Source organism: Narcine bancroftii, chromosome 14, assembly GCF_036971445.1.
Source record: "Narcine bancroftii isolate sNarBan1 chromosome 14, sNarBan1.hap1, whole genome shotgun sequence".
In the NCBI taxonomy this organism is placed as follows: Eukaryota; Metazoa; Chordata; class Chondrichthyes; order Torpediniformes; family Narcinidae; genus Narcine; species Narcine bancroftii.
Window position 1 is genome coordinate 58,004,607 of NC_091482.1, and position 27,882 is coordinate 58,032,488.

The following is a 27,882-nucleotide window of genomic DNA, read 5'->3' on the forward strand; positions in this document are numbered from 1 at the left end:
GTGAGAGAGGACAGCAAGGTGCCATCATCTTTCCCTTTTGGTGTTCACCATTGGAGGGAACCGTGGATACCTGGTCTATGCTGGACAGTTCAGACTGGCGACCTAATGCAGTGCAGTCATCTTCTAAAACTGCAAGAAGGCAGCCACTAAACCAAGGAGTGTGGAGAGAACAAGTGCTGTAATTTGCAACTTGGGAAGCAGGAATGATAGAGGAATTAGGGGATATGGGGAGAAGGCAGGTAGGTGGAATTAGGTCATAAATTAAATCAGCCATGATCGTATTGAATGGTGGAGAAGGCTCGATGGGCCATTTTTGGCCTACTCCTGTTCCTACTTCCTATGTTCCTAGGCCACCTCTACAGAACCTGACCAAAGCGTGCACAGGTGAAACAGCGGGGGGGTGGGGGGGTGGGGGGGGGGGTGCAAGAGAGATCCAGAAACTGAATTATGGACCATCCCTGCTGGACACGTCTGTTGAGTGTCTCTGGGGCCATGACATGGACAAAGATTGAAAAAGATATTGTAGCCTTGGCATCACGTTCATTTTAATGCAGTTAATCCTGCCCCCTCAATGTTATGGGCAGATTCATCCATCTATGCACGGCCTCCTCAATGTTATGGACAGATTTATCCATCTATGCACGGCCTCCTCAATGTTATGGGCAGATTTATCCATCTATGCACGGCCTCCTCAATCTTTCCAAGTAGAGGGAGATCATTCAATTTATATAACGTCATGAGATCTTTTTCAATCACCCAAGAAAGATGAATTTTGGCTACATCTCTTTTGTGGAGTTTAACTCTGAAATAACTGACTCACTAGATTGGTGCCATGGATGAGAGTCGTCAGTTATCCAAAAAGAATGGTTGTTTTAATTGAAGGAGGCAAAATTGAGTAGCTTTGACAAATATTCAAATTCATCCAAGTTTTTGGTAGGAATTCAAAGGAAATTAGAAGACTTCTTTAGAATCTGAATCAGAATTTATTGTCATGAACATGTCATGAAGTTCATTGTCTTGAAGCAGTTTCACAGTGAAAACATTTAAATAAACCACTTTACAAAACAAATAAAAATAGTGCAAGAAAAATAAGTCAAAGGAAGGGAGTGTCTGTAGTTCATTGTTCATTTAGGAATCCGATGGAAGCAAGGGGGGAGGAAGCTGGCCTTGAGTGCTTGACCAATATCCTGTACCTTTTACCCGATGGGAGCAGAGTGAAGTGGGCATGGTCTGGGTGGTGAGAGTCCTTGAGGCTAGAAGTCACTTTCTTAAGACACCACCTCTTGTGGATGACCTCAATGGAGTGAAGACTGGTGCCGGTGATGTCACAGGCCGAGTTAACAAACCTCTGGAGTCTTGTCTTTCCTGAGTGTTGGGACTTCCATACCAGACTGTGATGCAACTGCCAGAATGCTCTTCACGCTACACCTGTAGAAGGTTTTTGAGAGTTTTCGGTGACATACCAAATCTACTCAAACTCCTCAAAAAGTATAGCTGTTGGCAAGCCTTCTTTGTCTTTGCATCAACATGGAGGCTCCTAGAGAAGGTTGCAAATCTTGAATGTATTACAAGCAGTAGTTCAAACAAATATAATAAATGCAATGAGGGGGAAGCTGAAAAGAATATGAAAGAGACTACAATGGAAAGTTGTACTGATGGGATTAAATAAGAAAAACTAAGAAAAATGAAATAAGAAAAAGAGCCTGGACTGGAACATAAATGCTGGCATGATCTGGTTCAATCAGTGGTTCTCAACTGTTTTCTTTCCACTCGTATACCACTTTAAGTATTCCCTATGCCATCAGTGTTCTGTGATTAGTAAGGAATTGCTTAAGGTGGCATGTGAGTGAAGGAAAAGTTGAGAACCACTACTCTAGACCCAATTGTTACTGAAATATTTTGCTTGAGAAAAATTGTCATTGGCCATTTCCTTTGGAGTTATGAAATCGTGCACATAACAAGTCAATTAAGTACGATTAAAACAGCGGTTTACACAAACTTTTTCTTTCCTTCCACATACCACCTTAAGCAATCCCTTACCAATCACAGAGCACCAATGGCATAGGGATTACTTAAAGAGGTATATGAGTGGAAAGAAAAAGGTTGAGAACTACTGGGTTGAACTGAATTTGTTGTTTCAATGCTGTATATACTGCATTGTACTCAGCTGCAGACATTCATTCTCTTAACATCAGTGAATTTAATTTGGAGTTTGAATTGTGTGTCATTACTGTATAGTACTATATAGTGTGTTGGTGCAACAAGACCAGGAATCTTTTTTTAAAAAAAGATGTGAATATTGGAATTCTGAAATAATGAAAAAACAGAAAAGGCTGGAAACAGTCAACAAGGCAACAAGTGTAAAAACATAAACAGTTAACATCTCAGGCCCTGGATCCTTTGTCAGAACTGATTTACTTTGGCTTGGCTTCGCGGAGGAAGATTTATGGAGGGGTATGTCCACGTCTGCTGCAGGCTCGTTGGTGACTGACAAGTCCGATGCAGGACAGGCAGGCACGGTTGCAGCGGTTGAAAGGGAAAATTGGTGGGTTGGGGTTGGGTGTTGGGTTTTTCCTCCTTTGTCTTTTGTCAGTGAGGTGGGCTCTGGGGTCTTCTTCAAAGGAGGTTGCTGCCCGCCAAACTGTGAGGCGCCAAGATGCACGGTTGGAGGCGATATCAGCCCACTGGCGGTGGTCAATGGGGCAGGCACCAAGAGATTTCTTTAAGCAGTCCTTGTACCTCTTCTTTGGTGCACCTCTGTCTCGGTGGCCAGTGGAGAGCTCGCCATACAACACGATCTTGGGAAGGCGATGGTCCTCCATTCTGGAGACATGACCCACCCAGCGTAGTTGGGTCTTCAACAGTATGGATTCGATGCTTGCGGACTCTGCCAGCTCGAGTACTTCGATGTTGGTGATGAAGTCATTCCAATGAATGTTGTGGTTGGAGCGGAAACAGCGTTGATGGAAGCGTTCTAGGAGCCATAGGTGATGCCGGTAGAGGACCCATGATTCGGAGCCAAACTGGAGCGTGGGTATAACGGCTCTGTACACGCTGATCTTTGTGTGTTTCTTCAGGTGGTTGTTTTTCCAGACTCTTTTGAATAGTCTTGCAAAGGCGCTATTTGCCTTGGCGAGTCTGTTGTCTATCTCTTTGTCGATCCTTGCATCAGATGAAATGGTGCAGCCGAGGTAGGTAAACTGGTTGACCGTTTTGAGTTCAGTGTGCCCGATGGAGATGTGGGGGGGCTGGTGGTCATGGTGGGGAGCTGGCTGATGGAGGACCTCAGTTTTCTTCAGGCTGACTTCCAGGCCAAATATTTTGGCAGTTTCCACAAAACAGGACGTCATGTGCTGGAGAGCTGGCTCTAAATGGGCAACTAAAGCGGCATCATCTGCAAAGAGTAGTTCACGGACAAGTTGCTCTTGTGTCTTGATGTGAGCTTGCAGGTGCCTCAGATTGAAGAGACTGCCATCCATGCGGTACCGGATGTAAACACCGTCTTCATTGTTGAGGTCTTTATTGGCTTGTTTCAGCATCATGCTGAAGAAGATAGTAAAGAGGATTTGCCTTCAGACAGCTCCAAGAAAAGTGCAGAGAACAAAACAAAGGACTCTACATCACCTTTGTTGACCTCACCAAAGCAGGAAAGGGCTTTGGCAAATACTAGAGCACCTCGGATGCCCCACCAAGTTCCTCAACATGGTTATCCAACTGCACGAAAACCAACAAGGTCGGGTCAGTTACAGCAATGAGCTCTCCGAACCCTTCTCCATTGACAATGGCATGAAGCAAGGCTGTGTCCTCGCACCAACCCTCTTTACTGATTTACTCTTCTTTTCTCTTTGGCTTGGCTTCGCCGACGAAGATTTATGGAGGGGGTAAAAAGTCCACGTCAGCTGCAGGCTCGTTTGTGGCTGACAAGTCCGATGCGGGACAGGCAGACACGGTTGCAGCGGTTGCAGGGGAATTTACTAATTCAAGCTAAAAACACAATTCTGGAGATCTACAGTTCTTGAGATCATTTGATTTGGGCCTAAGGGCCTGGATTGGAACAGTTTTTGTTATGTAAAAGAACTTTTGTTTTGCAAAGTACCTAAAGAGAAAAATAAATTCTTGCTCCTCTCACAACTATTTCTGCAATTCAAAGTACTTTATGCCAATTTAAGTGGTGATTGTCTTATGGTAGACAAAAGTTAAAGAATTTCATGTATGTTACATTCTCAATGTAGTATTATGTGACAATAATGGTACCTTTTACTACATTTGACAAGAAATCATTATTTTAAAGTAGATAATTTCTATAGCAACCACCTACAAATGATGTGATAATAAACAGATCACATGCTTGGGTCATGTTGATTGAAGGACTTTATAATCTTTATGATATAAGAGGCCATCCTGCAGAAACTGGCTGCTTAATCCCATTCCACCACTCTTTCCATCCATTTCCATTCAAATCAACATTTGATTAATATCATACATTGAGTGTGGAGAGGGATGAAGGTTATAGGAACAGAGATGGAATTGGGTAGGATTAGACAGGGCCCAGAAAGAGATTGGTGAATAAGGCAGAGTTGAAGGTTTATGGACAGATGGGGTGGGGGTAAGGACAGTAGAAGAATGGGAGGTGCCAGACAAAGGGAGAGAGATGAAAAAGGGGTTAAGTGAAGGAAAACAGGGTGAACCAGGAGACAGCTAATGGAGGGTAATAATGACTGAAACTGAAAAGTTTAGAAAGTGATGTTAGTGATATACTAGAAACAATTAGGGTGAGGGCCAGGTGGAACCAAACAGATGGGACCCTGTTGGTGAAAGGTGGGCAGAAGAGTCCCTCAAACAACAGAGGGGGAGAAGGAACAATGAACTACAGTGCAGGTAATGGTGTAAATGGAATCTAATGCCACAAGGCATTTGATGGGAATGTATGGATATGAAAGTAAAGGAGGGACAGAGACTGAACATGTTTCCTTTGTATATAATTTATTATGAATGAAGTCTACTTTTGGTTTAAAATAATGCAGCACTGCGGTGACTTTGCTTTAATTCTGACCTCTGTTAAACATTTTCATTGTGACCATGCAGGGTTCCTCCAAGGCCTATTGTTTTCCTTTTGTAAATAATTTATCGTGAATGAAGTTTATTTTTTGGATTTTTTTTAAAAAAATGGGTGGAAGGAGAAAGTTTGAAAACCACTGTTTTAATCATCTCTAATTGATTCATTATGGGCATGGTTTCATAACTCCAAAGGAAATGGGCTAATGACAATTTTTCTCAAGCAAAATATTTCAGTAACAATTGGGTCTAGAGCAGTGATTCTCAACCTTCCCTTCCCACTCATATATGACTTTAAGCAATTCCTTACTAATCACAGAGCACTGATGGCAGAGGAAATACTTAAAGTGGTATGTGAGTAGAAAGAAAAAGGTTGAGAACCATTGGCGTAGATGCTCTGCAAAAGGTGCCAAGTCTGCATGTGGTCTCACTAATGTAGAGGAGATCATATTGGGAGCACTGAATGTAATAGATAACGTTCGAGGAGGTGCATGTGAATCTTTGCCTCACCTGGAAGGAGGAAGCACCAGAGATCTCAGAGAGGTATGGGGGAAGGATGAGCAGACAAGGAAGTTATGGACACAGCAATTGCTGTGGAAGGGTGAAGAGGGTGGCTGGTACCTGACAAATGATGAAGGATAATGTGCTGGAGTGAAAGATGAGGATCCAAAATATTGACGAAATGCATGAGGTGGTTCCATTCAACATGGGTGTGGGAATTGGAAGGCTTCATTGTGAGAGTAAATACGATAGAGGGGAAGAAACTGGGAGAAAGGGATGGCAATAGCAAACTGTAGGAGGGGGAGTAGTGTAGGTAGCTGTAGGAGTTGATGGGTTTGAAGTAAACAACAATCTCACAAATGTAACATTACAATTCAAGAAATGAGGAAGACAGCAAAAAGCTGTAGAGCAGTTAGCCTAACATTGTCAATGGGGAAAAAATGTTAGAATTCATCAGCAAGGTGATTGTATCAGGACATTTAGAAATTCATAAGACAATAGTCAAAACGTTTTTGTTGCTGATGAAGGCAACTACTGTCATGTCATCTGCAAACTTGATGACTCTGTTGGAGCTGGAACATGGGTCAGAGGTATGAAAGAGTGGGCTGAAGGCACACCCCAGCGGCGTAGCTAAGGGGGAGGGGGGGATGATGCAGGGGGAGCAATGGCGCGGCCATTGCCTCCACACTCTGATGCCGTTGCCACTCCCCCACCCCCCTTCTCCAACGCCACTGGGTGCGGCCCGCCGTTCCACCACTGACTCAACCATCTGGCGTGCGTCAGGGTGCCTTTTTTGAAGAATTTGCTCGCTCCCGCTGATTTCTGACCCGGGCTACGCCCCTGTGATGTGCCTGTGCTCAGCGAGGCGGCGCCCCGACGTTCTGGCTGGCGTCCCGACGTTCTGGCTGGCGCCCCGACGCTCTGGCTGGCACCCCGAGGCTCCGGCTGGCGCCCCGGCGTTCTGGCTGGCTGGTGTCGTGGTTAGCACAACCCTTTTACAGTGCCAGCGATGGGGACAGGGGGTTGCATTGGGCACACCTTGATGAAGGGCTCAAGCCTGGAACATTGGTTATGCATCTTTATCTTTGCTGTATAAAGTGCAGACTTTCTCCACCACTGTGTTTTCACTTCATCCACGGTGTCTGCAGACTTTCGTGCTTTACTTCCAAGTGCATGTTATTAACCCTTCAGCCTGTGAATTGTTGACCCTACCCCGACACGCCTGAGGGGGGGGGCGGAAGGCCGAACAAGTGCCGCAGGGCGCCCTTCCCCGAGTCCGGCTGGGGCCCGTCCCCATGGCAACGCGCTCGGCCTCCGGCGGGACGTCAGCAGAGAGGGATGGCGCGATGACGTCAGAAGGGGCGGGCGGCGGCGGATGGGGGCACGTGACCTCCGCCGGGGTGGGTGGGAGCGGGGGATGGGCTTCGGGCGAGGGGAGGAGCAGGGGTCGCCTTCTGACAACATGGTGGAGTCGGGCGCTGGAGTGACAGGAGGTCCGCGGCGGTGAAGCTGCCCCCCCCCCCCCCACACACACCGGATTCATCTCGGTCCGCTCTTGGATTCCACCTCGGGGGGGGTGAGGGACGAAGAAGGGGGGGGGGTCCCCCCATGACATCTGGGCGGTGAAGCGGGCGAGGCCGGGGCAGGAGGAGGGGGAGGCTGACGCTGAGGGAGGGGGTGGGTGGGGGGGGTTGCTGGGCAGTTCACCCCTCGCCCCCCCCCCACTCCACTCCCTCCTGCTCCCACTCGGAGGCCGATTGCGGGAAGAGGTGCATCCACTCCGGAGGAGCCCGGACAGCGCCGGCCATGAAGTCAGACCGAGGTAATGGGCATCTTCCACTCGAATGCATTTGCTCGGGACGGGGTGAATTTCCTTGTGTTCCAAGGAGATCAGAAGTTGGATTGAAAGCAAACTTCTCTGCACGGTTTGGCTGCAGGCTTTTTGTTTTAGCGGTCACCCAAAATAACTGTGATGTATATTGGCGACGTGTCCAGACTGTCATCAGCTTATCCCTGGCGCTGAACGAAAATAAGCTCGTTTAAAAACCACCCTCCCATTGGCCTCAGCACTATATATGGAAGTCAGCCAGAGTTTGCTCCATCACCGATTGCCTGCAGCAGCAGGCTCCCTTGAACTGGAAGTATTGATGAAGTTTTCATCATTTATTGGATCCCTTTTTCCACCCCCCGCCCCCCTCTCTCTCTCCCCCCAACCCCTCCTTTCGGGCAGCCAGGTTGACTCGCGATGAATCGAGCTGAGTAAATGGGGCCATGAAACGGAAGATTTTTCTCCTTCTCCCCCTCGATTGCACACTTCAGAACCGTCTTGTTTTGGTCCCGGTCGCAACTCATTGCGACAAACGTGAAATTCGGCCAAAGAAAATACACACAGCTTCCATCTCCCCAGTATTTGACAGGGACATCCTTGGTGCTTGGAAGCTCCATGGGGCAGAATTTAAGCATGTCCAGGAGAGTTTCTTGAAGCAGCTTGGTAGGGCCCCATAAAAGGTCTTGAGGTGTATTGGCAGATAACTTCGGCCGGGTGATTGGAGTTCCAGTTGGAAACGTTTTATGAAGAGTGATCCCTCTAGGTTTCAAAACCGTCCTTCCAGGTGAAGCGACATTTCACTTGTGAATCTCCAGGGGTCCTGTGCTGGTCTCCTCTACATTGGAGAGACTGGGCACTGATTGGGAGATCCCTTTGTTGAGCACCGCAGCTCTTGTCTGCCCCAGTGACCACTCATTTCAATTCCCCATCTCATTTCCTTCTCTAGCCGTGGTCTCATGCACTGCAAGACTAAGACCACACGCAAATTGCAAAAACAACACGTCATCTTCCACCCTCCAACCGAATGGCATTGACATAGCCTTCTCGGGTTTCTGTTAAAACCCTTCTGCCCTCTCTATCTTTGTCCCCCTGTCTCCTTTCCTCTAGTTCTGTGTCTGTTTCCTTTTCCCTCTGTCTCCTTACACAGTGCCAAAAACAATTCTCCCAATTCCTCTTATCATGTCCAATTAACACCTTTGAGAAGAAGATCCCAAGCCCCAAATGCTAGTAATATATTTTTACCTCCAATGGATGTTGAGTTGCTCCAGCTTTTACTGTGTGTTTTCAGACAAGCTTGGGGCTTGCAGAAAAGTACAAATTGGGGTAGGGCAAATTATGACGTGATTAGACAAGAGCTCTGGAGACTAGACTGGGAGCAGCTGCTATTGGGCAAGCCCAGAACTGACAGGAGTTGTTTAAGGACCAACTGATCAGAGTCCAGAACTGGACTCACAAAAGTGAAGGAAACATAATGATGCCAGGGTAAGAGAACCTTGGATGATGAGAGAGGTCATGAACTTGAATCAAGAAGAAAATCGAGGCATATATAAGGTTCAAGAAGCTACAATCAGACTAGGGTGGTCATTCCAAAGAAGGACATGGTCAGAGATGATCATCGTTAAACAGAATTGCAAAAACAATGAATGCAAACACACTGCATGTGTGAGTAACTTATGACCTTGCCCTCCTTTGGAATGGCCACCCTGAATCAGATAAGGCCCTATATGAATACATTGCAGGAAAGTGCCCAAGCAGGACACTAGGAAGGTCAAAAGGGGCCATGAACTGTCCTTGGTGAGCAGGAATAAAGAAAATCCCAAGGCATTTTACATTTGCGTTTAAAAGACAGAGGATGACTAGAAGAGGGTGAACCACTAAATGCCAAGAATGCTTGGAGTCAGAGAATGAGCTAGGTTCTAAATGAGCACTAGGTAGCAGAAGGACGTGCATAATGATAGGGATTAGAATTCACAGGTAATTAGGGCATCTTCAGATCAAGAAAGAGTTGATGTTGGGCTTTTTTTGTGAGCTTTAAGGTGGACAAGTCCCTGGGTCTGATGGGATATATGCCCTTTTATTGAAAGATTAGAGCGAAAAGATTGCTTGAGAAAGATCTTTGCATCCTCACAAATAATAGTAGAAGTCCTAGAGGGCTGGAGAATGGCTTTACATTTTAAATTTATACCTATAGCATGGAACCAGGCCATTTCGGCCCACAAGCCTGTGCCACCCAATTAACCTACAACCTCCGATACGTTTGAACAATGAGAGGAAACTGGAGCCACCAAGAAAACCCATGCAGACATCGGGAGAATGTACACACTTCTTACAGACAGCATGGGATTTGAACCCTGGTCCTGATCGCTGGCCATGTGGTGCTTACCACTGCGCCAACTGTGCCACTGAAATTGTACCTTTCTTCAAGAAGGAAAGAAAAGATAATCCAAGAAATTGTAGGCCAGTGAGCCTCACATCAGTGGTCACTGAAATTATTGAAAAAGGATATTTAGGGATAGCATTTGTGTGCATTTGGAACATCATGGTCAGTTTAGGGACAGCCAGCGTGCTTTGTGAGGAGCAGGTCGTGTATTACCAATTTGATTGAATTTTTAGAGGAGGTTGTAGGGCAGTGGATATTGTTAAAATAGTTTTTTGTCAGGTGTTTGACAGGTAGGTTTATTCCAAAAATGCAAATGCTTGGGATCCATGGTGAGTTAATACTTTGGATAGGGTTAGCTGGCCTTTTGAAGATGGAGTAGTGGTGGAAGACTTATTTTGCTTGGAGGCCAATGTTTTGCTGTGATCGGTGTTGTATATATTTTCACGTTCAAGTTTTATTATCCGATTGCCCAAGTTCAACCTAGCGAAACAGCATTATCTGGTTTTACGTTCAAACTGTGATGTTCACATCTAACAACCTAACATTCTGGGAAAATTGGACTGAACAAAGTATGTAAGAGTGTTAATATGTGAGTAGAGGGATAGATTTCCTGTATTAATTGTGGATAAACTGTGTTGCATTCATGACAAGTCCTGCATTACCCAATGTTACTCAACTGTTTTTATCTGAAATGTTTGTCTGTATCAACAGGAACAATGCAGGAGTTTTTTTTTAGCCAAAAATTACAGGAATACTCAGAATAAGCCTTAATGTTATTACAGGTGTAAAGGAGGAAAATTTTTAATGTGGTGGTTATGTATGATTATAATTTACTGCTTGAAAGAATAAAAATGTTTTTTAAAATCTTTTTTATTGAAAAAAGATAGGATAAATACCAGAAAGAAAATAATTGCAATGGAGAAAGAGCAAAGCAACAGAGCTAATTTAATTATTCTTAGAAATGAAAACTGTTTGATTGTCCAAATGGCTGTCTTCTGTGAATCTGTTTGAAAAGTATGATGTATAAGAACTTTGCTCGCCCCACACTATTCCCCACTAAATGCATGAAAATCTCTTGGCGTTAAATCAATCTTCCCACATGAGTCTACTGTTTCCCAATTATTATTCCCAATAATTATTAGCTGACTTTAGGCCTAACTATATTTATAGAGAGAACTGGCAGTTGTTTGAGACCAATAGTTCACAATTCAGTGCATGTCACCAGGCATGGTAAGTGAATAGATTAGAATTAGATCAGCAAAGTTTTGAATGTTTGCAATGTTACAATATATAACTGGATCAGATCTTTGAGTCCATGGTGAATGAATATTATGTTGGCAACTGCCACAGACTTTTCATTGCTTTAGATTTTAGTGCTGTGTTCTCTAAAGAAGATCAAGAAAACTCTGACCAGGACAGGTAAGAGCTGTGGCTTCAACCAATTGTCACGGAAGAAATGTAAATTAGGATATCAATGTTAAACTATCTACAGAAATAAAATAAAATGATATAATAATGAAGAAATAAAAGTTGAAAACAAATTTTTTCACCTGCAATTGAAATTTAATGGATTGAGAGAATAGTTAAGATGTACAATGGGGTATGCATAGAGTTAAATATCTTGAGCCTAACTTTCCCTGGAATATTGATGCAGACGAACACAAGAACAATGTAGATGTCTTTCAGCCAATAATTATTGGAATACTCAGGAATATTTAAGAGCAAATGTAACTCCTCAGTCTTTCACATTCATAATGTGAAACATATGGAAGAATGAATTGGTCAGTTAAGAGCTTTGGGTGCTTCTCCTTTGAGCATGCTTATAGCTGTAGTCTGATTAAATCCATAATGAAGATACGTGCTGATTGTTTGAAAGTTGATTCTCATGTAAAAATTGGGTCTTCGTTTATTAGTAGATAGGAAACTAATTAAAAGACCTAATTAAAAGATGATTTACAAGCATTGGAGCTCATTCTCTGTGATTGGAAACTTCGTGAAGGAGATTCCCCAACTTTGTATATGGGGAATAATGATTGTGGATAGTGTCTTGGACAACACCATCAATTCTCAATAACTTCTGCCATCCATTCCAGCTAATTTTTGTTGCACTCCTCAGTCTCTCTGAAGCAGAGAGACAGACTTCACAATAAAGAGACAATGGACCACTGAAAATCATGGCTTTGATCTTCTGGCAGTTAATTCTATCCCCCTGATGGAAGCTCGAAATGTTGCAGATGCTGATCAATCTGTCGATTGACCTTGGGTCAAATAGAAGAGAGCAACATTGTCTGTGGCCAGAGAGGCTTTGATCTGAGTGACCCCACTGCCTGGCATCATCTCACATGCCTGCATTTTTGTTGGATTCAGCGGGGTTGTATGCAACACACAATCAAGACAGGAGAGTTGTTCAATTTTGCCTTATCCCAGAATTCATGAGCAAGCTATTTCCTACCCATTGGTTTGGACTGCCGTATTGTCTTTCTAAAGCAGTTTCCTAGTACCCTTCCCAAAGCCCATCTTGGAGAGTGTGTCAAATCATGTGTATGCAATATCTTGTCAAAGGGATTTTCGTAGTTTGTTCCTTTGCAAGGATGTTACTGAGCCACCCTCTTCCATAAGGCAAAGGATCACAGAGCTCCCCGTGAACCTTTTGGAAGAAGTATTTTGAGGCTGTCTCATATGATGATCTTGGAGGATTCTGAGGCAAAGGAGGAAGCTTGCTAGCTCTTTGCTTCTTGGAGTTTGTTCTTCATAGCCACCCTCCTTTGACTGCAGAAGAAGATTTAGCAAATTCTTCTGGAGTTAACACAATTCTGTCTGACTCCATTTGTTTTCTGAACCTCCTTAAAGATGAAGAAACTTTTGATGTTCTCCTTGGTTCCTTCCCACCAGTGCATTGGTGAGAGGGGTCAAAGCTGGGCTTTGTAATTCTCCAACCTTCATAGTCCATCTTTACTTGCTGGATGCTCTCTGGGGTAAGCAGCTTTACATTGAACTTCCAAGTTCCCGTTCCTGCCCTGTAGGTGACAGCCAGCCTAAAGGAGGAGGTGATTAGAGAAGAATTCTGGCCTGATGCCAATGGATCTGGGGGCAGTGCCTTTGACACAGACGGTCTATCTGGAACCAGACAGAGTCATGCAGTCGTGACCAGGAGAATTGGTGAAGTATTCCACCTGCTGAAGACGTTACACAACTTTGCATCTTTTACTGTTTCCTTCAGTAGTCTGGAGATGCTGCATGTTCTACTATTGGCATGACTGAAAAATCAGGCCACTTCAATCATGCAGTTGAAGTCACTGGTAGAATAATTGTCTGGATGCAGCCTGAATATTTTTTGTCTTCCGCTGTTTCTGATTGGTGTTGTGGTCCCAGTTTCCTGGTGTTGGGGTGTGATGAGCATTCCACTGCTCCCAAATCTCCTGGACTTGGGTTACAACAGGCTGGTTGTTCCCCTAATGGTTCCTGATGCCTGTGGGTTCTTATCATCCTTGCATATCTTCCATTTATTTGCTTTCTCCCAAATCTCCTGGACTTGGGTTACAACAGGCTGGTTGTTCCCCTAATGGTTCCTGATGCCTGTGGGTTCTTATCATCCTTGCATATCTTCCATTTATTTGCTTTCTCCCAAATCTCCTGGACTTGGGTTACAACAGGCTGGTTGTTCCCCTAATGGTTCCTGATGCCTGTGGGTTCTTATCATCCTTGCATATCTTCCATTTATTTGCTTTCTCCCAAATCTCCTGGACTTGGGTTACAACAGGCTGGTTGTTCCCCTAATGGTTCCTGATGCCTGTGGGTTCTTATCATCCTTGCATATCTTCCATTTATTTGCTTTCTCTGACGATGTTGTCTTGCCATTGAGGCTTCATGCTTGGCCTCTCACCTCGTGATTGAAAGTGGCTGGCATAAAGAACATGACCCCACTCATTTGTATGTTGTTGTGACCTTTAATAAAATGGCATATGGAAGTTCCGATAGTTTGCTTATTTCTTCATTTTACTTTTGCTCAATGTTTTTAATTAATTTATAGGACTTTAAAATGTATTTTCTTAATAAGCTTAAATGTTTATAATGCTATCAGAAGCATTTAAAAATAGTTCAAAGGCTTCTGACCTCAGTGAGCTGTCAAGGCCAGATAGATGTTCTGGGGGGATGGGTCTCAAAATATGTTTCCTGAGGTATAACCATGAGCTGGCCTGTTCCACTTGGCTGGATGACTCTGCTGTATAGAGTCAACTTGTCCAAAAGCAATTATAGGATTTTCCTTCTTTGTTTATATGGACAATATATGTATATTATAGATATATAATTAATTTAACTTTTTTTTCTCTCTGACTTTTCACTGATCTCTGTCACCTACTGTCCAAAAATGAAACCATAATTGGTTCTTCTTTGGCTTGGCTTCGCGGACGAAGATTTATGGAGGGGGTAAAAAGTCCACGTCAGCTGCAGGCTCGTTTGTGGCTGACCAGTCCGATGCGGGACAGGCAGACACGATTGCAGCGGTTGCAAGGGAAAATTGGTTGGTTGGGGTTGGGTGTTGGGTTTTATATTTCAGACAATAGCATCCATAATAAGAACAAAAGTAATTAAGCAATATACTAAACTTTGACATCTTGTTATGACCTCATGAGTAATCGAAGTTGGCAATTTAATTTTAGAGATAAACTAACAAAAACACAAATGAAGTATTAAAAATTGGTACACAATTTGCAGTTTATAGCTGCCTTCATAACTCACCAGTTAAATAGTTAAAGAATTAATACATATTATATATCCTTTTTAATCCAAAAATATGGACAAGTGCCCTTTCAGAATTTAGCTAAGGAAGGCCAAGACATTCATTTAAACCGAAAATATAATACAAGAGTTAACTAGCAAGTAATTAAAAGTAGTCACTAAAAGCTGCTATAGATATGAAAACAGGAAAGGATTAGCTGAACACTGCCTTCTCTCTGCATTCTCATTCATGATGAAGGGCTCCAGCCTGAAACATCGACCATTCTCCCACTGATGCTACTCAACCGCTGAGTTCCTTCGGCAGATTGTGTTGAGCCTCAGATTTGAACATCTGCCGCCTTCTGTGCAGATTAGCTAAAGTTAATAAGGATCCCCTACGGGCAAGCAGGATAAATTGGACAATAATGAAATGGCAGAGAAATAAAACAGTACAAGAAGAGAGACATTCTGATATGATTACATAGGTGCCTGGTCCCTGCTGAATCTGTATTTGGAATATTGGTTACAGATGTCTATACCCAATGAAGCATGCTCTTGCAAGTCATGGAGAACAGAGTGAAGGCTCATCAGATTGATTCCTAGGATGATGTGTTTGACTTATCAGGAATGATTAAAGGGCGTAAACTCTTGAATTTCAAAGTTTGAGATGTGATTTCATTGAAATGTACACTAGTCTTATAGGTATTGTCAGGATAGAAGTGAGGATGATTTCCACTGGCTGACAATAAGGGATTGGTCATTCACCACAGGTGATTTCTTCACCAAGAGGTCATGTCTGTTCAAGAAGGATGTTAAGGCACATTCACTGAGCACATTCAGCAGGAGATGATTAGATTTTTTTTAGTTATCATGGTATTTCTTGTATACAGGAAAGTACACATTGTGAAATATGAGATCAACTATGATTTTATTGAATGGTAATGCAGGCATCAGGAGCTAAATATCCTCCTTACATCACAGTAACCTTGTTTACAAAGAACATGATGGAAAAGGGAAAAATTTAGACTCAAGTGGCTCAAGTGTTGTAAGGCATAAAAAGAGTTTTCACTATTCTTTTAAAAGAACAGGAAAGGAGGCAAGCAAAAGGAACATGCTTGGATAATTTAGGGCAGACAGAAGTGTTGTATTTGCTACTAAGAGCCTGTGGTTTGTAGAACACCATTATATCAGCTTAGTTAACCACCAACTTTTAATGTTTACTTAAAAAATAAATTCAGGTCTACCCCACTATGAAACCTTAGTGGGGTTATACCCCACTATATCTATGAAACCTTTTGTAATCCAAAATGGCATAAAGCGAAGACCCAATCATTACTATTGAAAGCTATTTTCATAAAAGCAAAAACCCATTCAAATGCTTTTGTCAAAGCGAATTTTCGGAATTCGAGTATTCATAAAGCGGGGTATGCCTGTACTATTTTTAGAAAGCAGCTATCACATCTTCCTGTTAAATCACATTCCAGTTGATTTCAATGTATATATTATTTGGATTTTTTTCGGTGCAAAAGTTTGGTTCTGTGTGTTCACCACTTGTGACCATGTGGAATATAAGCTTGACAAAAACAAATGTGTAATATCATCTTAAAATATTTTCCATAGATACAGCATCAAGATTTAATCTGAAGTGTTGTGCCTTGTATTTATTTACGGGGAGTTGAGTGCTGTTTTACAGGAGTTAACCATATAACCGTTTACAGCACGGAAACAGGCCATGTCGGCCCTTCAAGTCCGTACCGGTTCACTTGAACAACTCCACCAGCTCCTCCGCAAACTCCTGAGGAAGTAGAGGCTAAGGTTCTACCCTTGTTTTGGAAATAAATAGAAAGGTGGGGCACTATGCAAACTGCTTCAGGCCAAGAGAAGTGTAGCCATGCCAGCCCTTTCATGGCAATAATTACTTTAGCTCATGTCCCCGGTTTACTTATGAACCAACAAACAGTTTGTCAAAATGGATTAATGTTACTTTGAATACTACAAAGAAAGCAACAGAGGATTTAACTTGGTTTCGTATCTGTTGATTGTACTTCATGGTATTAATCATCCTCACTGCCTTCACACTTGCATGAACCAATGTAATCGGATGTAGCTTTCACCACCTAGCAACAACTTTGTGTATCTGTCTTCCGAACGTCACTTCCTGCTGTTTGGGCGGCTGTGAAGATTATTGTGCTGTGAAGGTCATGAAGATAGCAGCATGTTCCCATTTGGGTCGTTTGTTTACAAGTATAGCAGTTTTGTTAAAGGAAGGAGGGATTTGCACTGGCATGTTATATGAATGGGAGTCTGAAGTCTTGTCCAGAATGTAAAATAAGTAGTTGCAACAGATTTCAACCACTTCAATATTATTTTAAGGAGAATCGGAACCAATGGGTGCATTGATTTTTGTTTCAATTAGTTTAAATTAAATCACTTGAATTCACATCTCATGATTCAACTGTTTACATTATACTGGTACTAAGAAAATGTAAAATCAGCCGTTCAGTAGATCAATGGAGAGTTGGTACCACCTTGCATGTTTAGTTTTCTGCTTGAACTTAAATTGTTTGTTAAGCTGTGGTCAGGATAGAGAAAGTCCACAGTACCTGAAATCGTTGAATCACTAGAGTTCTGAGTTGTTTTGAATAGTGTGACTTCTGTAAAGTATGTAGTGTTTAAGAACTGAATATGTATTATTGAAGATGGAAAAAAATAGACTTAATCCATTCATGTGTATTTGTAAAGACCACTGAATTATTTAAGACCAATTTAACATTTAAGGATTTGAGCATATAATTAGGGCTGATATTTCTTGGGATATAAAAGCCCTGCATTGTCATGTATAGTGTTTTTTAGATAGGGCGTTTCACTAACAACCTATCTAATTATTCAACTGCGTATTAAAATATCCCATGGTTAAAGTGCAATGGAGATCTAATTTTGTAGAGTAAAGCATTGACTAAATACACGAGTACTTCGATGTTGAAGATGAAGTCGCTCCAATGAATGTTGAGGATGGAGCGGAGACAACGCTGGTGGAAGCGTTCTAGGAGCCGTAGGTGATGCCGGTAGAGGACCCATGATTCGGAGCCGAACAGGAATGTGGGCATGACAACGGCTCTGTATACGCTAATCTTTGTGAGGTTTTTCAGTTGGTTGTTTTTCCAGACTCTTTTGTGTAGTCTTCCAAAGGCACTATTTGCCTTGGCGAGTCTGTTGTCTATCTCGTTGTCGATCCTTGCATCCGATGAAATGGTGCAGCCAAGATAGGTAAACTGGTTGACCGTTTTGAGTTTTGTGTGCCCGATGGAGATGTGGGGGGACTAGTAGTCATGGTGGGGAGCTGGCTGATGGAGGACCTCAGTTTTCTTCAGGCTGACTTCCAGGCCAAACATTTTGGCAGTTTCCGCAAAACAGGATGCTGCAGAGCTGGCTCTGAATGGGCAACTAAAGCAGCATCGTCTGCAAAGAGTAGTTCACGGACAAGTTGCTCTTGTGTCTTGGTGTGAAGCCGACAGCATCAAATCCACGCTGCTGAAGATCAAACTGCGCTGGGTAGGTCACGTCTCCAGAATGGAGGGCCATCGCCTTCCCAAGATCGTGTTATAATGGCGAGCTCTCCACTGGCCACCGAGACAGAGGTGCACCAAAGAAGAGGTACAAGGACTGCCTAAAGAAATCTCTTGGTGCCTGCCACATTGACCACCACCAATGGGCTGATATCGCCTCAAACCGTGCATCTTGGCGCATCACAGTTCAGCGGGCAGCAACCTCCTTTGAAGAAGACCGCAGAGCCCACCTCACTGACAAAAGACAAAGGAGGAAAAACCCAACACCCAACCCCAACCAACCAATTTTCCCTTGCAACCGCTGCATCTGTGTCTGCCTGTCCCGCATCGGATTTGTCAGCCACAAACGAGCCTGCAGCTGACGTGGACATTACCCCTCCATAAATCTTCGTCCGCGAACCCAAGCCAAAGAAAGAAGAGATATACGAGTACATTTAGAATGCCCGAGGTCATGAACAATTATGTACATTTCCTCTGATCTCATTCTGTCCAAACTGTCTGGGCATCTCTCCTCTCTGTCACCCCATTCTTCCCCATTTCCTGCTCTACTCTCAACGTCTACTTTCTCACCATTCTCTGGCTTTATCCTCCTCTTTCACTGATTTTATTTCCCCCTTTCTCACCAGTTTTGTCCTTTCCTCACCTGACTCCCTTGTTTTGCCCTCTTCCCCTCGTTTCTCTACCTTTTGTATTGGGTATTATCTAGTTTATTGGGTTGTGAAGTAGCTAATGGAGGCAATATGGGAACTGCATACTCTTCAGCTGGAGGTGATGGCTGACAGGGTGGGCAAGTATTTTGTATAGCAATGAACTCCTTTATCCTTTTACCTTCAGCAGGGCTTTGTGTATATAATGCATAGCTGAAATGCTCTCAATATCATCTCCAATGTTCCTTCTCCATTTTGTTGCGCCTGGATAAATGGCTCCCAGGAATCTGTGGAAATATTACATTAATGAGGCTTACAGCACGTGTGCCTATGTACCTTGGCCCACCTCTCAACTGAGAATAAAGCACAGATATCTGTTTTGGGAGTCTAGTGTCAGGTATGCGATTGACTTTGCCTACCCAATATAGCTGACTAAGAGTAATAATTTTTAATAGTATCCTGGCAATTATGTGTAATTAAGCCACCAGAATCAAAGTGAATTAGCCGGTCATTCATTCTGATTGCTGAATGGAAATACTTTGCCAACATTGGTCGACTTCTAAATTCTTAATTTAAAAAAATTCTGTTCAAAGGCACAATGAAATGTATTTAACCATACAACGATTAAAGCATAAAAACAGGCCAACTTGGCCCTTCTAGTCCATGCCGAACACTTTCTCCCAACTAACTCATTTTGAAGTCGAACAGCAATTGCTGGATCACAATTTACCAGAATTTTGGATGCTCCACTCATTTACTCCATTACCTGTAAAGCAATCCTATGTTGTCATGAAACTAAAATAAAATTGAGCTTTATCCATTAAGATTTAAATAGCATGCAAAGTAAGAATATTTTGTATTTCATATATAAATGTAGTATTATATGTGACTTGAATTTTATGTTTATAAAATGATCACATCAAGTAAATATTTAATCCGAAGACTTTTTAATTATGTTTTGCTTGATAGTCAAAATGACTTCCAATTTCTACATCTAATTTTTTTGGTCTTCGTCTGTGTAGTTGCTACAATGGTACCTGGAGCAGAGAACATTATAGCAGTAAACAGGCCATTCAGCCCACAATGTTGTGCTGACCTATGTACCCTCCTCCATGACAATCTAATCGTTCCCTACCTCAAGCCCATAACCCTCTATTTTTCTTGCATCCATGTGCCTATTTAAAACCCCTTTCACACTTGCAAGTTGTCCCAGGAATCAGCCTAAAAAGGGTCTAGTGTGAAACAAAAACCTTCTCATCGCCTGCGTGAGATGTCATCTCATGCCAGGGATAGTCTGCCTCAACTCCTAGTACAATCCCCTGCATCTATAGATGGCAGCTTTGCCATCAGGCAAGTGTTGAATGGGCCATTGCATTCTGGGATAGAAATTACCCAAGTTTTTGTTTGAGTGCAGGAATGTGAGGGAAGAAAAGATTAAAATGAATGTATAAACTTTTCTGTGGGAAAGTCACAGTGGGGGAGAGAGAAAAAAAAATAGCAGATAATTTTTAAACAGCGTGGGCAAGTTAGTTGCGCTGTAGTGCACAATTTATAAAGACAGAGGGAAAAAGTGATAGCAGACCTGACTTCCCAGAATGCCATGTGGCAGAGAAACCCTTCCATGAGTGCTTTGTGCATGCAGCCGTGCATACGGCCCTTCCTCTGCTGCACAGAATTCTGGGAGGGCAGGTCCGCCATCGCTTTTTCCCATGGTACTTATAAATTGTTTGCAATAGCGCTACCAACTTTCTCACGCTGTTTAAAAATGGTCTGTTATTGCTATTTTTTGCTAGTACTTTCCCACGGTCCCTTATATAGGTTGGCACAACAACAGGAGCTGAAGGGCTCATACTGTGCTGTACACAAAGCTTAATGATGTTATAATTAGGCATGATTAATTTTGTTAAAATACAAGTCCATAATGCATTGATCAGGATTTAGGGCAGGTCCACCATCTCTTGATGTGCCATGACATCACCGATGGAAGGTAAAACAGTCCTGATCCCAGGGATGACTCCTTGCAAATGTAAGTGAACATGTGCAGAGTCCCAGTTAAGAGTGGTCAAGTTTGAACAGCCAAAAATGGCATTCCTACCCTGGGACACTGAACGACTGATTTAGTGGGATGCAAGAATAAAAGGGGCTTAAGAGTCTTTTAAGTGTCCCTATTATATTAGTTTCTACCCCACACCCGACAACGGTTTCCAAGCACCTCTGACATCTCACCTAAGCTTTCCTCCACTCACCTTAAACAGATCTCCTCAGGTATTTGCTGTTGTCACCTTGGGAAATTTCTGATGAATTAAAACTTTTGCATCTTCGTCAGATTGGTATTGCAAGTTCTCTGATCTGAAAACTAAACAATTGATTACACTGCATCCACAGAACAGTTTTGGTTCAAGATAGTGCAGTTAAAATAATTGAATAGATAATGAATAGATAATGTTTGTTTTGTAGAATACCAAGTTTAGAAATTTGAAAATAAAGCATCTTGTGTATATATTTTCTGCTTATTAACTTGTTAGTCATTTCCACGTTATACATTTTGTGAGTTAACCTGCATATTTAGTTTAAATGTTTTCCCCGTTAGTATCTTGGAGATATTGCTGTAATATCATGAGATGTTCCAGAATTATGGACAATTTGGATTTTGTACCATCTGATAAGCAGTTATCACAGAGTTTAATTGAATGTCAAACAGTTAGCTTACTGTAAACAAATACTAATGAGGGTAAGAAATTTTAGTAATTTTTTTCAAAGACTTTCTGTTCATGTCATCCCAGACCACCACCTTTATCTTAGGCAGTCTCTCATAGTCAGGGATCATCCACTTTCTGGATTCTGAGGCAACTGATTAGACCAACAAAGGAACTGCAGATTCCCTGACAGATGGGTAGGAATATCTGACATAGATTGGCAAAGTAGTACACTCCTTCTGCTGTTTACAGTGAACTTCTGTGTGCTCTTGGTGCATTAGCTTGAGATTCCTAACATCACCTTTGAGTGATCATAGACTGGATTCCCAAGATTTAGGGGGAACAAGGTATTTTCCTTGTAGGTTTTCAGCAATGTTTTTCCCTCTCTGTGATCTTTTTGCCTGATAGAGTTGGTGTTGGATATGCAAATAGCATAGTCTGCGAAACAGCCAACTGAATAGGCCTGGGAGAGGATAATAAGGGCAGTTTGTTTATGATTCCAGTGAATTTAAAAATTTTGCTGAAATGTTGTTAATAGTATCATTCCAGTGCCTTGAGATATTTACTGTAAGTAGTCCAATTCTCAGAAGCATATAGTAGGCCAGAGATCATGAGTATGACATTTAAATACAACAAATTTGTCTTTATTGAACACTTGACTGAATAGTTGAATTTTCCATTTGCCAGAGAACCAAGTTGAAGGGACCCAGCAGGGCAGAAATGGACAGTAAGCATTTTGAGTTGGGACACTTTTCCCAATCTCAAAGGGTTCTTGACATGAGCTGTTGACCTGTTGGGTCTGTCTAACTTCTCCTTGTTTGCTCAAGGTTCCAGTATTTGTTTGTATTTTTTCTATTTGCCGTACAACCTGTTGCTAATTTCAGATGCATATTTTATGGGGATGTTTCAAGAGGATCCAAGTTCATTTTGCTCTATTTACTTATTGATTTTCCACCCCAACAATCTTGCTTTCCATTGGTTCCCTTGTAGTTCTAAGGACACCAAATACCATTTGATATTTTCTCCAAATGGTCATTCATTAAATCTTGATACAGAAGTTCATAATCCAGGATATTGTATCCATATAACCATTTACGGAGCGGAAACAGGCCATGTTGGCCTTTCGAGTCCGCACCGGTTCACTGATTTTGTGCGCCCTCTTCAGGCAATGGTCCCAATGGGTTTGGCCCTCGCATTCCAACTTCAGTGGCTGAATTCTTCCATTATTCCACCTTGGCAAACTCCAAGAGTCTCGTTTGCAAAACCTACAAACCCTCCAAGCTTGAAGACTCAGCACAGTCCAGTGCTGATATTTGTGTATTTTTTGATATACCATCCAAAGTCCTTTTTTTTAACTGTCTTTAACTAAATTGAGAGAGACCTGAGATTGAACCCAAAATATTTTTCCCATAGAATTCATCTGTAAAATCAGTACACTTGTAGAACCAGGCATGCTCTTGATAAGAACTTCAGATGCACAGAAGATTTTTAATCCCTTTTCTGTGCCATGGCGATGAACTGAAATTCCAAATTGAAAGGATTGTATTGCAAAATTCAAAATAATTCAAGATCATTTCGACTAACTGGTTTACACTCATCACATACACTATGATTAGATTAAGAGCATCCATCATTTCTGTGTGCCTTATTCCTTTACTTCTTGTGAAAATGAAGGATTAATTTTAGGTCCTATATGTTTGCGGTCATTTTATTTTTCAAAGTGCTTTGTCAACTCCATCAGTTTCCTTAAGTGAGCTGGTGTTTGAGATTGGAGGATTGTTTATTCTAATAAGACACAAGTATCTTATGAGATATTAAGGGATTTGTGTGAGTGCAAAAAAGAAAACAAATCGTCAGTTAATTTGTCTGAGTAGTGCATTGTTCCATTCCATCCATTTGGTAATTGATTAGCTTTGGTGACTGGTTTGTATTTTAAGGTGACTGATTAGAGCACAAGGAAGGGGGCTGAAGTAAGCCTTCATTTAAAATCATTGTATTTGGACTCGTGATGTACCCATTAAACTTCTCCTGTTATTGTTCATGTTTAGTTTATTGTTATATATGTTACTTATTATCTGTAGTTTGAACGAATAAATAAAGTTTTTAAAAAAAAACTTCTGTTGATTACATTAATCTTGGGAGAAATAATTTCCTTTGATTACCTTAAGAGTTATGTAATATTTATGTATAAATTGTATTGAAGTAATGAAAAATTCTTAAATTTATAGTGCCCAAGCCTGCTTTGCGTAGTTTAAGATGTAGACTGACTCAAAGCTACCGTTTGCCCGTGTAATAAGCTGCTGCTGTACTCTGAACTTTAATTTGTCTGATTGCAGCTGTGAGCTGGGAAGTACTCGCTGCTGCTAAATAGACAGGAAACTATAGCAGAGTTTGACACTGTGGGTTTCATATTGCTGCCAGCCAATCAGGTTGCATGGCTGTTGCTATGCCTGCTTAAGTCTGCCTCATTGTAGAAGCCGTGCATTGCAGAGCAATTGACTGGAGCTAATATACACCACAGCAGAACATGTTGTTTTGACCATTGCAGACATCTGGTGCACTCAGATACTGACAGTGCAGCCCAGCATTAGCCAGAGGCAACTTCCTTTACTCAAGATGTCAAACATTCTTTGTTCAAAAAAGAAAATTATGGCTGCATAGAAAAGGTGTGTACTGTGTGGAGAATGCTTTTGTATGTTATGTTTTCATTGCTTTCTCTAACATTTCCCCCTGTTTAAGGGGCTGGCGCACAAGAGAGTACAAAGAAATGTTGAGTTTTCCCTAACTTTATTCCTTTATGTGATTGAATTCAGTAGATTTATTACTTGTGATACACATTATTATCAATTGCCCAATGGACAGCAAAGCTTGAGGTGGTTTCACTCTGTTTCATTTGCATTTAGTAGTTCAGCTTTCTTTAATTTCTAGCAGCAGTATTATTTTACCTTTGAATGATCTCAGAAATTTTATTTTTGTTAAAGCTAAGGTGGAACATAACTTACAATTTATGCAAACAGAATAAAACCCCTAAAGAGGCACCTTCCAGGCATTTTTTTAAAAATGACTACAGTTTATTTTCTAAGTTGTGACTTTAGTACATCCTCAACCTATAATGCCTTTCAAACAAAGCAACATGAAGGCAGACTGCAGTGAGTGTCCACGAAAAGTAATGATTTCCATGCTATTAAAGAATTTATTAATCCCTTTGAGTATATTGTACAGCAGGATTTTTTTCTTCCTGGTGTTCCTTTGAGTCTTCAAATTTGATCAAGTTTCTAGGAACTTTGTTCGTGACTTTCTGGCTCAAGAGAATTATTCTGGAAAGCCCAGACTGATGTACTATCGTCTTTGTTAATCATCCAAGGTCAAATTGTTCATGTTAGAGAAACAACCGAAACATATTTGGTGCCTCCACAGAGAGGTCAGCTGGCTTCCGTGGGGCTGTCGTTGTGTCAAGTTCACTGAAACTGTGATATTGCTCCCTGATTATGGCCTGCAGTCTTGTGTACTCAGTTGCAACACGTGTTATTTTCTTTAAGGGTTGTTTCCATATTTCCCTATTTTTCTTATTTCTACTGGACTTGCTGCTCCCTGCCCTCTTTCTTGATGCAGACATCAGTACCTCTTCTCTGTCCACTCATGTAACCCTCTACCTCAGATCCTTCCATTTGCACGTTGCTCTTTCTCTTTCATTGTTATTATTCCTTCATAATATTACTTGTACATGTCTTCACTCTAAATTTTGTATTCCCTCTTTCCAAGTGTCTGGTTTCAAGTATGATTATCATTTATGCAATACACACAAAATATCCCAGTGCTTTCCTTAACCTGCTTCTAGCATCTGGTGATGGAACGCATCAAGGCACAACTCCTCCCAGAGACAATGGACCCATTTCAGTTCACCTACAGAAGAAACTTCCACCCATGATGCTGTAGTCTTGTCTCTCCACTCCATCCTGACCCACCTGGAGAACAATGCCTCATGCCAGGCTGCTATTCATTGACCTCAGTTCCATGCGTAATACGATCATTCCCCAGAGGCTGGTGGAGAAGCTGTTCTCAATGGGACTCAACACCCCTCTCTATAAATGGAGTCTGGACTTGCTAATGGAAAGATCACAGTCTGTCTGGATCGGTAGCAGAATGTCAAATACCTTCACACTGAGCAAAGCACAGGGCTGTGTGCCTGGCCTGCTCCAGTTCATGCTACTGACCCACGACTGCATTGCCAGATCTAGCTCCAATGGTTATCAAGTTTGCAGATGACACAACAGTCGTTGGTCTCATCAGCAACGACAATGAGTCACGCAACAGAGAAGAGGTGGAAAATCTCATGATATGGAGCGAGAATAACAACCTGAGTCTCAATGTGGACAAGATGCAGGAGATGATTGTGGACATCAGGAGACCTCGGAATGACCATCCTCCAATGGACATTAATAGCTAGGTAGTGGGGAGAGTGTAGAGCACCATCTCTTACAGCCAACCTAATATGGATACACAATATCTCCTCACTTGTCAGGAAGGCACGAGAGAGACCACTTCCTGAGAAAACTGAAGTGGGCAAGGGTACTGGCCACAATCATGTTGACTTTCTACAGGAACTCTATTGCGAGCGTCCGAGCCTGCTGCTGCATACGATTGCTGTCGAGAATTGGATTCGAGATCCATCCACAGTGGCAGAGAGGATCACGGGATCTATCCAACATTTCTCCCCCCTGCCCCCCCAGTAGACAGGATTTGCCAGGATCATCATCTGGAGGGCATTCAAAATCATTGAAGACCCCTACCCCCACTGTGCACTGCATCTTTCAGCTACTCCCATCAGGAGAGAGATGCAGGAGTATTAGAGGCAGTACCACCAGGCTGAGGAACTGCTTCTTTGCATGGGTAGTGAGAACGCTGAATGACCAAAGGAATTGCTCACACTAACCATCTGAAACTCTCATATTTACTAAATAATGTTTATTAATTTATTTTTGTATGTCTATTTATCCTGCGTGTGATTTGTTTGTGTGTTATGTTTGGTTGGGTGTTTGCATGTTTTGCATCAAGGATCTGAGAATGCTGTTTTGTTGGGTTGTACTTGTACATTTGGATAATAAACTTGGAACGTTTATTGAAGGTTGATCCACAAATTTTGTTTCTAAAACAGTTTGGCTTCTTCACATTCACATCAACTCTCCAAGATTCTATGGCTCACCTCCACACTAGGGATAATTAGTGACCAATTTGCCTGTATATCTTTAGGATATTCAGACCCACAAGCTCGTGCTGCCCAATTACACCATTTAACCTACAACCATGTGTGATTTTGAAGGGTGGGAGGAAACTGGGACTCACGGAGGAAGCCATAACAGACACGTGGTGAATGTACAAACTCCTTACAGACATTGCCGGCTTCTATTCTGGGTTACTGGCACTGTAACGGGAAACCTGTTCACAGGGAGAATATGGCAACTCCACACGGGCAACACCTGAAGTCAGGATCAAGCACTGGTCTCTGGGACTGTGAGGCCATGTCTCTACTAGCTGCACCAGTGCATCACCATGCTGCCTTTATTGTTGAGGTTTTGCTATGTGGATTGCTTTGTATGTTGAAAACTTGTAAAAGGAATTGAAAATTGTGTAGCCATAAGTATTCCCACTGTTGAACTCGTAATGGAAGCAAATCATCGAAGAAGTAGCTGAAGATGAGTGGCCAAAGCAGAACACCCTGAGAAACTCCTGCGGTTATTTTCTGGGTTAGGATATCTGACCACCAACAACCATAGCCATCTTTGTTTACTTCTTTAAAAGAAAGTTTTCATGTGAGATAATTATTGTGTATGCTTAAATCATGTTATTGTGCTTCACAATTGAAAGCACAGAGTGGAAGCCTTTTTGGCGCTTTTGCAAAAGTAGTTATTTTGTTTTCATCTGCAAGATTTTTTTACATTTTAATTGCTAGTTGAGCAGATATTGTTGAGGAAATGGGGAGGCTGCAGAAAGTACAATTAGGAGAATGGGCAGAGAAGTGGCAAATGGAATACAATGTTGGAAAGGACAATCATGCACTTTGGTAGAAAAAATAAACAAGCATACTTTTTTAAATGGGGAGAAAAGGGAACTGGTGGTGAAGGCAAATGCAATGCTGACAGTCAATTCAAGAGGAATAGAATGCAAGAGCAAGGATGTGACGTTGAGGCTTTATAAGGCACTGGTGAGATCTCACTTGGAGTATTGTGAACAGTTTTGGGTTCCTCATTTAAGAAAGGATGTGCTGACATTGGAGAGGGTTCAGAGGAGGTTCACAAGGATGACTCCAGGAATGAAAGGGTTATTAATGAGGAACATTTGCCAGCTCTTGGCCTTTACTCGTTGAATGAGGAGGGTTCTCAATGAAACATTTTGAATGTTGAAAGGTGTGGACAGAGTAGATGTAGAAAGGTTGTCTCCCATGGTAAGAGAGTCTAGGACGAGAGGACACAACTTAAGGATTGGAGGAATT

General features: G+C 42.2%; 1 protein-coding gene across 2 annotated transcripts in view; it reads left to right on the forward strand.

The window, feature by feature from the left end:
* The first annotated feature begins 6,966 nt into the window (after positions 1–6,966).
* atosa (atos homolog A) overlaps positions 6,967–27,882 on the forward strand; it is a 93,034-nt gene continuing 72,118 nt past the window's right edge. The window contains exon 1 of one of the 2 annotated variants that reach the window (XM_069911659.1): positions 6,967–7,378. In XM_069911659.1, the coding sequence (XP_069767760.1) occupies positions 7,363–7,378 (16 nt within the window). In that variant the 5' untranslated portion in view covers positions 6,967–7,362. The remainder of the gene's footprint in view (positions 7,379–27,882) is intronic. The other variant, XM_069911658.1, reaches the window with a different exon arrangement.